This window comes from Gadus morhua, chromosome 17 (genome assembly GCF_902167405.1).
Source record: "Gadus morhua chromosome 17, gadMor3.0, whole genome shotgun sequence".
NCBI classification, from domain to species: Eukaryota; Metazoa; Chordata; class Actinopteri; order Gadiformes; family Gadidae; genus Gadus; species Gadus morhua.
Window position 1 is genome coordinate 3,423,332 of NC_044064.1, and position 13,613 is coordinate 3,436,944.

Consider the following 13,613-nt stretch of genomic DNA (forward strand, 5'->3'; position numbering starts at 1 on the left):
CAAGATAAGGCAATATTGTTCACATAAAAATTGTTCAAACGCAAAATGTCCAAAGTTCTTACCTATCAAGACATTCTGTGGTTTAATATCCCGATGGAGGATTTGAGGAGTCTGACCATGTAGCACACTCAAGCTAGATAAAATACCCTCGGCGTGACGTATCCTCACCTCCGTTTGTTTACCGTGTGACGCCACGAAACGTGGGCGTTGGCATAAGCGGATGTGGGCGTGTCATACGCGGATGTGGCTGTGTTGCCGGAGTGAAGATTATAACTTCGATCATATAGCACCTTTCAAGGGATCTTAAGAAGCTTTATCCAACGTAGATAAATTGATAAAGCTACCAAAATTAGATATGATTAACTCGGCCTTGTTTAACAGTTGAGGACTATTTATTTGTATATATATTATGAAATATTTTCATTTATTAAAACAAGTTTCAGGTTTTTCCACAAATATAACAGCAGAACCTCGGCAGAGATGGATCAGACTACTGAATCCTGAATGTATTATAATGAACACAAAGAACACAATCAATACATAACTAATTCCCCATGTCTACTTTTAGTTTTCTAAAAAACACATGACTTTAATTGAACATTTGAAGCATAAGCCTACTCCAGAAATGTGGCTGTTTTTATTGACATGCAATTGCAAGAATGCAAAAGAAGTTCACACGATATGATCGGAGGGATAAAACCAAAGTGTACAAAAAACGGACCGCAGAAATGCCGCTCTGGCTCTGCATTTCCTGATCTTTGCACATTGATGGCGCCATTTCCCTTAGCGGTTATAGTGAGGCCGAAGCTCAGCAGTAGCGTCTGACAAAGTATATGAATATATTCTAAATGATAAAAAAAAAAAAATACATGCTTTCATTTCGGAGCTTTGCAATTTAGTAAAATAAACTTTACAAAGTCACACAATACAAGAGTAAAATTATGAATCTGCAAGTTAATCCAAAAGATGTTCTTAACAATAAAACATACATTTGGAGCAAGATACATAAATAGTTCTCACTGTAGATAGTCGATTGATTGACAGTCAAGGTATGAAGGCGACAAATTAGGAACAGCGTGGATTTAGACAGATGGGTGCTTTTATCTAACACTATGATGGAACTCACACCTTGTCCACCTTGTCCTGTGTGTAATCTGTTTTCAGCCTTCAACAGCAAGCAAACCAAACAGCTTCCGTGTCCATAAGAACATCGGACAAGCAATGTCACAAAAGATCACCTAAAAGCTAAATACTGAACTCTGTTTATTGATTGACACAGTCAGGGTATGAAGAAGAAAAATTAGTAACCGCGTGGATTTAGACAGACGGGTGCTTTTATCTAATGCTGCAGATAGGAGACGTTTTCTATGATGGAACTCACATCTATGCTTCATAGCGTCCCCCCACCCAATTCGGACACTGACATTCATGGTACGACGGTGACTGAATGGGGGGGTCCTCCTGACTCCTGGACAGGCACAGAGAAGCCTGGAGCCCGGTCCTCCAGGCTGAGCTTGCTCATCGCAGCACCGGATATGATGTCCTCCTTCTCCCTTTCAATCAGCTTGTACTTGCTGTTCCACCCTTTGTTTCTGGCAAAAACGTATGCGCCTCCGAAGAGATCAGGAAATATGGCCATAAAATCAATTTGCTCTGCGTCCTTAGGGCTGTAGAAAATAGATAATGATTATTTTTAATTATCATTTAAAAAAGTGTCCTTATAATGTATCGCTATCTGAACTACATCGTGTCTCAACAGGTTAGGGTTTCCAAATATCTGCAATCGAACCAAACATTAAAAGCAACGCATGTAGGACGCTGTAAGTAACTTTTAATGTTGCATTGTCGAAGCAATAAGTAGAGAAATAAAAAAATTCAAGCGAAAAAAGCAATAATAGGCCAATTACTATTGAGTAAAAAAAATAAAGATCACTAGGGGGCACTATTTCAGTCTGTTAAGGCTGCGGAGACCACGTGCCCAGGGGGCCGATTACTCATAATCCGTCTATGCATGTACACCAGGCTAATAACACGTTTTCATTGTATTAACCAGGGTTTTAAGAGTGTTATACGTGAGGATGTCTGCAGCCCATCTGATGATGTTCACTTACGGATGTTGAAGGAGGTTGCGTATGAAGCGAAGTAATCCTGCAGTGTTCTCAGAACACGTCCCTTTGCCGTCCAATTTCTTCACTATCTCCCTGGGGAACTGAAACAGCATAAAACCACAGATAAGCGCTCTCTCTCTCTCTCTCTCTCTCTCTCTCTCTCTCTCTCTCTCTCTCTCTCTCTCTCTCTCTCTCTCTCTCTCTCTCTCTCTCTCTCTCTCTCTCTCTCTCTCTCTCTCTCTCTCTCTCTCTCTCTCTCTCTCTCTCTCTCTCTCTCTCTCTCTCTACCTTTTGTTTCCAGTCCTTCCAGCTTGCCTCCCCTACATCCCGATCCAGTTCATCAAGGAGGCATTTCTCCGTCTTACTGTAGTTTTTCACCTCCTCCACATTACCGATATTTCCTAAGTATCTAATTTTTCTGATAAAGAATTAACAATGATAAACAAAAACAAAGAAGAACCAAGAATCAATCAATACATGCAATTCCATGAAAGGCATCAGTGGTCAATTCATATTATATATCAAACGTTTTACTTTGACTTCAGCCAGAAGAAGGGATGGTCCAGGCATTCCTGCACTGTAGGCCTTTCATTTGGATTTTTGCTGATCATCCACTTCACAAGATCCTTTGTGATCAAATCCTGAACATGGTCAAGACTGTAGAAACCATCAAGAATGTTGCTCTCACATCTAGAGCCTCTGCCAAAAGGATGATGTCCTCCAGATAGGATGTAATATGTTAACATCCCTGCCACCTACATGAAAAAAGAAAAATAATTAATAATGAAAGAAAGATATTCTAGGTGAAAACACTAACTCACCAATTAGTTTTTACGTAACAAAGACCTGTATGTCAGCGCTCATCTTGCATGATGCAACATCCTCTTCTAAATTCTCACTGGCCATCCAGCACTTTGTTCCAGCTTTTTTTGTGTGCCGGGAAGTCTGCCCTTTGGGCAATGTTCTGCTGATGCCAAAATCTGCCAAACGTGCCTTTTCACGAACATCTGCAAAATGAAGACATCATTGTCCAAGATAAGACAATATCGTTCACATTAAAATAGTTTAAACGCAAACTGTCCACATTTCTTACCTATCAAGACATTCTGTGGTTTAATATCCCGATGGAGGATTTGAGGAGTCTGACCATGCAGCACACTCAAGCTAGATAAAACGTCCGTAACAAGATTTCTCTTCTGTTTTTCTGTCAAATCAGGTCTTAGGAATTCCTCCAGGGTGAACTCACACAGTTGAAGTGCAAGGTAACCAAAGTTACTGTCTTTGGCGTAGTCCATGTATCTCACAATATTTTCATGTTCAAGCTCTGGAAGTCTTAGGAATGATTCCTCGTTCTTCAGCACATTATCATTCGTTTTAGACATTCTCTTCACTGCCACCTCAGTGCCATCCTCTCTGAGGCCAAGGAAGACCTCAGTTCCATCGCTCCCCGTCGCTATGCGGTATTCTTCATCATTCACAAACAATATGCTCCCAACTTTGATGATTTCCTCACTTTTTGAGAGCTTCTCTAATTTCTCTCTCCATCTCACACTTCTTTTTAACCACTTCTGCTCTTTTCTAAATGTGGTGTTGCCAGGTTGGAGATCATTCGCAACAGATTCCTGGACAGAAGCTGTGGAGAGGTCACTTGAAGCGTTGTGCAGTTCATCGTTCTGCTGCGTTTTGTTTTTTTTCTTCTTCTTATTTTTCTTCTTTTTCTTGGGTGCCAAAAGCTCTTCATCAGCTGATATGGAATCTTGTAATACTGGGCTTGGGTGGACTAAATATTTGTGCAGGTGCCTTAAACCTTTTTTGAGAACGTCATCCATCCTCCTTTCTGCAAATGTAAGAATCCCTTCAGGCACAGAAGTTAACCCAATCGTTGTAAACATTCGGTTGGCGTGTTCAGTTGAAAGAAGGTTTGCCAAAATACCATAGGCATACATTGCAGTTGCTGAATGATTATTGATTAAAAAGTCGGAAATTCCTGAGCCTAAATTCTTAATGAAATGCCAATCCCAGTCATCTTTCACTTTGGTTTTTTGTGCTATCACATAGAGTGTAAGCACAACAAAGTTTGGTTCCTCTGGAAACAACACTTTTGTGGAAAGCAGCTCAAGTAATATAGGGGTGAAAGCCAGTGATATGTTAATTGGTATCTCTGTCAAAGTGCAAAATACTGAATGTAGATTCTCAACAACCAAAGGCTGATATTCTTTTGGAAGGTTTGGAAAGTGTTTGACAGCCTCCTCAATGTATTGGTTTATCTTATCGTTTTCCCTCAGCCATTGGATACTTTTACTATGGTATTCTTCCTGCTTTGGCCCAGCGACACTTAACATTACATCAAGAATAATATAATGTGTCTGAGGATGCCTAAGCAGCATAACATGATCAAACAACTGGAAAACCTCTTCTGGACTCTTTCGCCCGACTGCAATGTCCAGATCAACAAAATGCCTAATTTCTGAACAGATTAGGAAACCATTTGATGCTAAGCGATGTACCATTTTACAGAACTTGTCATTGTAAGCATCTTGTAGAGGGAATGTGAAAGCACACATTACAACAATTGCACCTGCACCAATTAATGCTTTTGCAATATCATGTCTGTCATAGAAGGCAGCGGTTTGCAGTGGGGTCATGCTCAAATTAATCTGATTATTACTTTTTCCATTTGGATCAGCTTTTGCTACCAGCAATTTATGCACGAAATGAATTGGAACTTTGAATAATGAAGCATAATGCAAAGGTGTCCAAAAATTTTGTGAAAATGTGTTTGGGTCTGCAGCTTCATTTACAAGAACAGAAAAAAATTCCTCCTTTTGAAATGCAACAGCAGCAATCAAAGGGGATACCACATCGTTTAGCTCCTCGCATGGGTAAAGTCCATTAATGTCATGTTTCTTAAGCAATAGTTTGAGCTTATCGAGTTTGTTGCTGATTATACATTGAATTATTGAGTGTGTTTCATATATGTTGACTGCCTCTTTTTGGATAAATGGCAACCCCATAAAATCCATGTCTTCTGTTCACAATACCTGTGGGGTGATATAGTCATTAGGTCAGTGCAATAGCTGTTGCTGCCATAAATGCAATATGCAATATTTCAAGAACTACAACTACAAAGTTCTTGAAATATTTGGTCACACTTCCTGTTTTGCCCAACAATATTTTTGTACAGTTAGATCAGTTATGGGTTTGTTTGTTTTACATTCATTGTAAAGTCCTGTAGGGGCATTTAGCTTGTGGTGGTTTCAAGTTAGCATTCATCAAATACTTATTTGAATGGATTCAAATTGGATGAGAACAGTGTGCCTTTATGTGACATGTTCAAACACGTTGTTTTCTCAATGTGTATGTGATTGTTGATTTATGAAATCATCAAATTAAAAATATTGTTCACAGGTTCTTTCACAGCATTTCTGTATGACGTCTACTGAATTCAATAGTAAACGACTTTCGTTCAAATATGTTTACGGTGACTATTAAAAGCGTATCATGTTAAGACTTTGCTGTCAGTTTATTCTCATGACGTAAAACAGCCACTCCCTGCATTTTATCACGTTGACTGTACCGTATTTAGAACCAACACATGATTGAAAAAAGAAAAGGTTTTAACAGCAAAGAAAGGTTTACATTTGGGGTAATTTAATGTGACTTAATTTGACAGATATATTACAGAGAGCTTTAAGGAGAAGTCTAGAGTTGTGATGGTCACTTTACTCACCATTGTCATCATGGGGAACTTCGGTTAAATGGTTCAAGACGAGACCGAGAAAACATTCAACGTTTCTGATGAAACAACGTATCAAAGTTTAATTAATTCTAATGAGAAAACAGCAGAGCAAAGGAAAGTGAACCTCAGCTAAGTCTAAAGTAAAGTTAGTGAACCTCAGTTTCACCAACAAGGAACCTTTTTCTCGACGACAGGTTTCGTTTCTCTGTGAGCTCCTCCTTAGAGGGGAAATGTAATGTTACATGCATTGTGTTAAAGGGGTTCTGGAGACTCCAGCAGGCCACCACGTAGAATGCAGCCCAATCCTGTGAATTTAGATGTTTGCGTTCTTATTGGTTGTTTAAAGTCCCATGTTGTTAGTTTATTGATTAGTTAAGAGGTAAACAGCCATGTCCCTGTAAGGCCAGCTAAGTTCAAGATACCTCTTTTCGTTTGGCTCCATCTGCCCGTGGAAGCCTTGGAGGAGCTTTGTTTGTGATACATTAATTCATCAATGTTTATAGGAATTATTTATGCTTGTGTTTCATAATATCTATTTATTTTATTTCATAGTCATTTTTGCATTGGTTTATTTACAGTTTCACACTATCCGAAACAACTTGGACACAAGGGAATGCTACACTTTCAATAAATGGACGTACAAGTGCACATTGACAACAGACTTTATGCTGCCTCGTCATTGAAGCTACCTAGCGTTACTTCAGTCAAGATAAGAGTGTTTATTCTACTTCATTTAAGAATGCTCGATTCTGATTGGCTGGGAGGGGTGCATTAATCCGGCATGTTCCAAAAATTTTGTGAACATGTGTTTGGGTCTGCAGCTTCATTTACAAGAACAGAAAAAATGTCCTCCTTTTGAAATGCAACAGCAGCAATCAAAGGGGATACCACATCGTTTAGCTCCTTGCATGGGTAAAGTCCATTAATGTCATGTTTCTTAAGCAATAGTTTGAGCTTATCGAGTTTGTTGCTGATTATACATTGAATTATTGGGTGTGATTCCTTTATGATGAGAGCCTCTTGTGGGACAACTTGCAACCCCATAAAATCCATGTCTTCTGTTCACAATACCTGTGGGGTGATATAGTCATTAGATCACTGCAATTGCTGTTGCTGCCATAAATGCAATATGCAATACATTGTTGCATCAATATTGAAATCCTGAAAGTATTATAATGAATACAAAGAACACAATAATGAAATCCTCAATGATGAGGATTTTGATTTTAATAGTAGATGAAGGGATCCATCTACTATTTCATTTTGAATGAAATAGTAGACTTCATTCAAAATGAAATCTACTATTAAAATCGAAATCCTCATCATTGGTCCTGACCCCCTCACTCACTCCACTCTGAACTTCACCCTTAACGTTGACGGCTCCACCATCACCCCCTCCACCAAAATCCGTAACCTTGGAGTTATCCTGGACCCCACTCTCTCCTTCCTCCCCCGTGTTAACCATATTACCAAAACTGCCTTTTTCCTCCTCCGAAACATCGCCCGCCTCCGCCCCAACCTGTCAACTACCGCTGCTGCCACACTCATCCACGCTTTCATTTCATCCAGGCTTGACTACTGCAATGGTCTTCTCTACGGCACCACCAACAAAGTCCTCAAAAAACTTCAATATGTCCAGAACTCAGCTGCGCGCCTCCTCACTGGTACCCGCTCCAGAGAGCACATCACACCTGTCCTCCGTGAACTCCATTGGCTTCCAATTAAACACAGAATCAACTTCGTACTCATCGTACTCATCACCTCCAAGGCCCTCAACAGCCTAGCCCCCCCCTTCCTTGCCGACCTCCTCCATCACCACGCCCCCTCCCGATTCCTCAGGTCCATCTCTGCCAACCTGCTACAAGTTCCACGGACTGAGCGCCGGACTTGGGGTGATCGGGCCTTCTCAGTTGCTGCCCCCACCCTTTGAAATTCACTCCCCTCCCACATCAAAGTCTCTCCAACCCTCCATTCTTTCAAATCTGCACTCAAAACATACCTTTTTACACTAGCCTTCCCCACCTTATTCTTCATGTTGAACCTCTGTTTTTCTTTTATTCCTAGTCTGTCTTACATAGTTTTGATAGGGCAATATGTAAAGCGTCTTAGAGTACCATATTAAGCGCTATATAAATTTCATTTATTATTATTATTATTACAATGCCTCTTGTTCTTGAAATATTTGGTCACACTTCCTGTTTCGCACAACAATATTTTTGTACAGTTAGATCAGTTATGGGTTTGTTTGTTTTACATTCATTGTAAAGTCCTGTAGGGGCATTTAGCTTGTGGTGGTTTCAAGTTAACATTTATCAAATAGCCATCTTATTCGAATGGATTCAATTGGATGAGAACAACGTGCCTTTATGTGACATGTTCGAACACGTTGTTGTTTTTTCAATGCGTCTGTGATAGCTGATTTATGAAATCATCAAATTCGAATTATATTTCACAGGTTCCTCCACAGCATTTCTGTATGACCTGTAGGCCTACTGCATTCAATTAAATTGTAATAGACTTTCGTTCAAATATGTATGCGGTGACTATTAAAAGCGTATCATTTTAAGACTTTGCCGTCAGTTTTCTCTTATTACGTAAAACAGCCACTCCCTGCATTTTATCACGTTGACTGTATCGTATTGAGAACCAACACATGATAGAAAAAAGAAAAGGTTTTAACAGTAAAGAAAGGGTCACATTTGGGGTACTTTAATGTGACTCACTTTGACAGATATATCATATATTACAGATATAACAGAGCTTTAAGAAGACTTCTATAGTTGTGAGGGAGACTTTACTCACCATTGTCATCATGGGGAACTTCGGTTAAATCAAGACGAGAGCGAGAAAATATTCAACGTTTTGTTTAATCTGATGAAACAACGTATCAAAGTTTAATTAATTCTAATGAGAAAACAACAGAGCAAAGGAAAGTGAACCTCAGCTCAGTCTAAAGTAAAGTTAGTGAACCTCAGTTTCACCAACAAGGAGCTTTTTTCTCGACGACAGGTTTCGTTGCTCTGTGAGCTCCTCCTTAAAGGGGAAGTGTAATGTTACATGTGTGGCGACACGAGGAGGCTTTACTATTTTATGTCAGAGTATCTTCTCTATGTTACCGACAACGCCACCTTGGGTTAGGGCCCAAGGACCTATACACTATGATTGCGATTATGATTGTCACCTCTGACGATAAGACACTCAGGTTCGTTCAATCAGAGAGGGCGGGAGACAGAGTTCAAAAATAACAAAGCATTTTATTATAATGAACACGGTTTGGCACAAAAAGATGAAAAAGAGAAGTCAGCCCAACTGGGGAAGGAAGTGGGTACAAGCTGAGGCTTACCGGCTGGGAGAGGAAGTGGGTACAAGCTGAGGCTTACCGGCTGGAGGAGTACCGGCGAAAGAAACAAGGGCACCTCACACACACAGCAAAAACTTGAAGTCCAAACGAATAAAATCTAAAACAAAGCACACGCACACAAGGGATCACCACCACCACCCCGGAGGACCACCGCCACCACCGTCGGCCTTCAGCTCTACGAGAAAGGGGCACAGTTAGGAGGGCTCACAACTGACAGACAATATCACATAACAAATCAACAGATGTAACAATCAATCAATAAACTAAAGAGTATTAATTGGCAGTAACCAAAAATCACTCAAAATGAAAGTAAACAAGAAAATTAAAGAGTCTCTGACCAGAGATATCAACTCAACAAGTAATCATAACATATGTTTTAAACAAAAATAAACAAGGGCTCAGATTGAGAAGTTCCCCTTCCAAATGGAAATTAAATGAACAACGACACAAAACTTATGAGATTAACTCAAAACGCCCACACGCACGCCCACACAGTCCAAACCAGGGGTGAGTCCCGGCGGAGCCCGCAGCGGCCCACCCGAGCGGCAGCCACACACGCACACACCGCACCACGCACAGCAGCAGCGGGACACAGGGCTAACGGCAGGAGGCAAGCCGACCAGGGGCAGCAGACAGAGCCCCGAACCAAGTCGGCGGAAGTGGCAGCGAAGCAGCAGCAATGATAGTATAGCAATGATTTAGTAGATAACCAGGAAGGCTCAGCTCTCGGTTATGCGTTCATAACCCCGGTTCTCAGTCCGGTTATTTTGCGTCCCTTCTAAAGGGAGAGGGGTGAAGAGTATCGGCATAGCGGGGGAGACAGCCACCACGCACCATGCGACAAGCATCTCCAGGGCGGTCTGAGTGTGGGGTGGGGGGGTGGGGTGGGGGGGGGTAGCGGTCAGCGGGGTCGCTGCGCTGAGCGATGAGCTGAGACACAAGCGACCGGTCCTACCTTGTACTTCACGACGTGGGTCTTCAGGAGGCTCACCTCCCCCTGCACTTGGCTGAAGCGCTCGTGTAAATACCTTCAGACAGAGGGACAGAGAACCAATGGGGACAGCCCAGCCATGTGCTTGATAGTAATGAATGCATGTATGTGTTGATTGATAAACAGAAAAATACCGATCCCATATAATTCTTATATAATAGGTTATTTTTAGCTTGGTGAGATACATTGTCTTAAACGTTTATCTTTATTTTGGATTATTTCATTAATCAATGAATGTCTCGATGGGATTATCAAACACAAACACACAAAAACAGATACGCACACATTCACACACACACACACACACACACACACACACACACACACACGCAGAGAGGATCCCGTCATCATCTCCTTACTCACTCACTCATTCACTCTCACACACACACACACACACACACACACACACACACACACACACACACACACACACACGCATGCACGCACGCACGCACGCTCCTGTTCTCGGTGCAGAGGGCGTCCAGGTCCAGGATGGGGGCCCCGGGGCCCCCCAGGATGTGGTTGAGCTCCACGTTCAGCCGCTCCGCCTTCTCCCGGAACGCGTCGAGCTCCGCCTTCACGTCCTGCAGCTCGTCCGCCAGGGCCTCCACGCTCTGCTCCGCCTCCACCACCTGGGGGGGGGGGGGGGGGGGGGGGGGTGGACCATGAGCCAGGGCCTCCACCGCAGGAACCGTCAGCAGGAACAGGAACCTTCACCAGATAACACAAGAACCTTCACCAGATAACACAAGAACCGTCACCAGGAACCATCACAAGGAACCACAACCAGAAACCAGGTCCTCTAGCCTGTAGCCCCGCCCTCTCACCTGTAGCCCCGCCCTCTTAACTGTAGCCCCGCCCCCTGACCCGAGCCCCGCCCTCTCACCTGTAGCCCCGCCCTCTCACCTGTAGCCCCGCCCTCTCACCTGTAGCCCCGCCCGCTCCAGCTGTAGAACCAGGTCCTCTCGCTCGTAGGCTGGGAAGTGGGGACGCCCACGTCCTGGTCGCCAAGCCGCTGCCGCGTGATGCTCATCCTCAGGAGCTGCCCGGTCGCCACGGAGACGGAGGGACCAATGGGAGAGAGAGAGGGAGAGAGAGAGGGAGGGAGGGACCAATGGGAGAGAGAAAGAGGGAGGGACCAATGAGATTATATGGAACCGAACATTTTTAAATGTTCTTTGTGTGTGTGTGCTTGTGTGTGCTTGTGTGTGCGTGCGCGTGCACCAGGCTGCGGTTCACCTTGTTGTCCCCCTGGGCGTCGCTCAGCCTCTGGGTGAGCTCCTTCACCTCCTCGCCCTGCTTCCTGCCCCGCTCCCTGGAGTCCCTCAGCAGCTGGGCCAGGTTGACCTGGGGGGACGGGCCGGGGTCCCTCCATCATCATCATCATCATCATCATCATGTGACACACACACACACCCACTGGTGGGCTGGGTCAGCATCCAGAATCATTGGGCTAGACCTCCCCAACATCGGTGACATCTCCAACACCCGTCTAGTCAAAACATGGTCGTGGACTCATCTCAACCCGCTAATTCCCTTTACACCCCTCTAACATCAGGTCGAAGGTTGAGAAGCATCAGGTCCAGATCCACCCGGTTCTCAAACAGCACCGGTCCTCAGGCTGTGAGGGTCCTTAATGGCCAGCCACACTCCTCATCTGCTCTGCTTACAAAGCGACTGTATGTCCTCCTCCTTTAAATGCATTAGCACTTGGTCTTATCTACTTATTTATTCATTTTATTTTCACACGCATGTGTCTATTTTTTACGTGATGTCTTTTGTGTAGGTCCAGTCAGATTTGTTGTCTCCCTTCTTTTGTGTGGTCTTGTTTGTACTGTCCTGTGTGAGCCGATATCACCAAAATGAATTCCAGACGATTTGTGTCGTTTGGCAACGTAATAATAAAGCCTTGACTTGACTGTGTGGCCGTCTGCTGGAGTGTGGAGTGGGGGTGGCGAGTCGGGGTAACCACTCACCAGGTGGCGTTTCTCTGGCGGCAAGGATGGATCGCCGCCTTCCTGAAATGCACAACCGCGATTCGGGATTATTGGATGTGTGTTGTTTTTTGTCGAAGAAAAAGTACATTTTAGTTTTGTTGTTGACATTTGAGCCTCAAAAGGGGAATCGAACCGCAATAAAAGAGACACTTAAAGCGCTAACTCCTGGTTTTGATAATCAGAGGGTGTGACGGGTGGGTTGCTTTCGTCATTACTGTCAAATTTGAAATGGCACTGTAGTTAATTTCCGGAACCAAATGGTGTAAAAAAAAAGTGCAATTTCGCTTGTGTGTTTCTTCCTCACAATGAGCTCTCTGTACTTCTCCTTGAGTCCCTGGTGGCGTTCCCGGAGCTGGTTGGCCATCAGCCTATACTGGTCCCTCTCCTGCTGGCAGTTATCCAGCTCCTTGGACAGGATGAGCAGCGCATCCTTCTTACTCTCCAGTTTACGCTTGCACACTAAGAACTGGCCAGCATGGCGAAGAAGATTCATGTGAAGATTAGTGCATCCGTTGTTGTGCAAAACAATTGTATCACGTTAGTTAGTTGTTAGTAAGGGAGGTTTGGTGTTAGCATCTTTTTAAAAGGCATGTTTCAATTTTTACTTATTCAGGTGGAAGAGTTTTTAATATTTACAACACTGTTATAAGCATTTTATGTTATGAGTGAACATCACCCTCTTGTGAAAAGCAAAGTAAGATATAGTAATTGTATCCATGATAACACTGATATTAAAAAAAAGGGTTAGAAAAAAACATATAGGCCTAAACGACTTTAGTTGCAGCTTATTTTATCATATTTTTTTTCATTTTACAATACTATTGTGTTCATTCATTAAATAGTGAAAAAAATGTGCATCTCGTAAACATCGCGAGAACACAAGGACGAACAAACTCAGTCCCGCAAGGATCGCCAGAACACAAGGGTGTTCTCGCGATCTTCACGAGACGAACTTTTGGTGACGCGATGGTCCGGAAAGGACAGGCAGAGTGAAAGTGCTCATCTCCCAACAATAATCATTATTCGGTTCAATGGTTAAAGAACAGTTTGTCTCGTAAACTCGCCAGAAAACAAGGAGAACACAAAATAAAAAAGAGATAGAAACAAGGAGAGCACATCGCGAAAACACAAACATCTCGCGAGAACACAAGGAGAACACTCCAAGACAAGATAGAAACAATGAGAGCGCATCGCAAGAACACCAAAATCTCGCGATGTTTTCGAGACGCACTGTCGGCTACTCCCATATGGAGCAGAGATGAAAGGAGATGAGTGACAGCCCTCACCTCGCACACCAGCCCCTGCCAGTCACTCTCCGTCCTCTTCGGAGAGTGCATGGTCTCCTCCCGCTGAGATAGGAGCGGGTTCTGAAGTCCTCGACTCTCAGTTGAATGTCTCTCTCCCCCGTGGCTACCCT

At 43.2% G+C, this 13,613-nt stretch overlaps 1 protein-coding gene across 12 annotated transcripts in view; it reads right to left on the reverse strand.

Moving 5' to 3' along the window:
• Window positions 1–13,613, reverse strand: part of LOC115529656 (serine/threonine-protein kinase/endoribonuclease IRE1) — an 84,630-nt gene that overhangs the window by 2,232 nt on the left and 68,785 nt on the right. For 5 of the 12 annotated variants that reach the window (XR_003973606.1, XM_030338542.1, XM_030338540.1 and 2 more), the window contains 3 exons: window positions 5,839–6,918; window positions 3,259–5,149; window positions 63–119 (listed from right to left, as the gene is read on the reverse strand). The exons of 1 other annotated variant lie outside the window; for it this stretch is intronic. Coding sequence is in view for 7 of the 11 variants with exons in the window: in XM_030338542.1 (XP_030194402.1) it covers window positions 63–119; window positions 3,259–5,131 (1,930 nt within the window). In the remaining 4 variants the exon portion in view is untranslated. 6 more of the 12 variants (XM_030338545.1, XM_030338541.1, XR_003973611.1 and 3 more) reach the window with 5 other exon arrangements.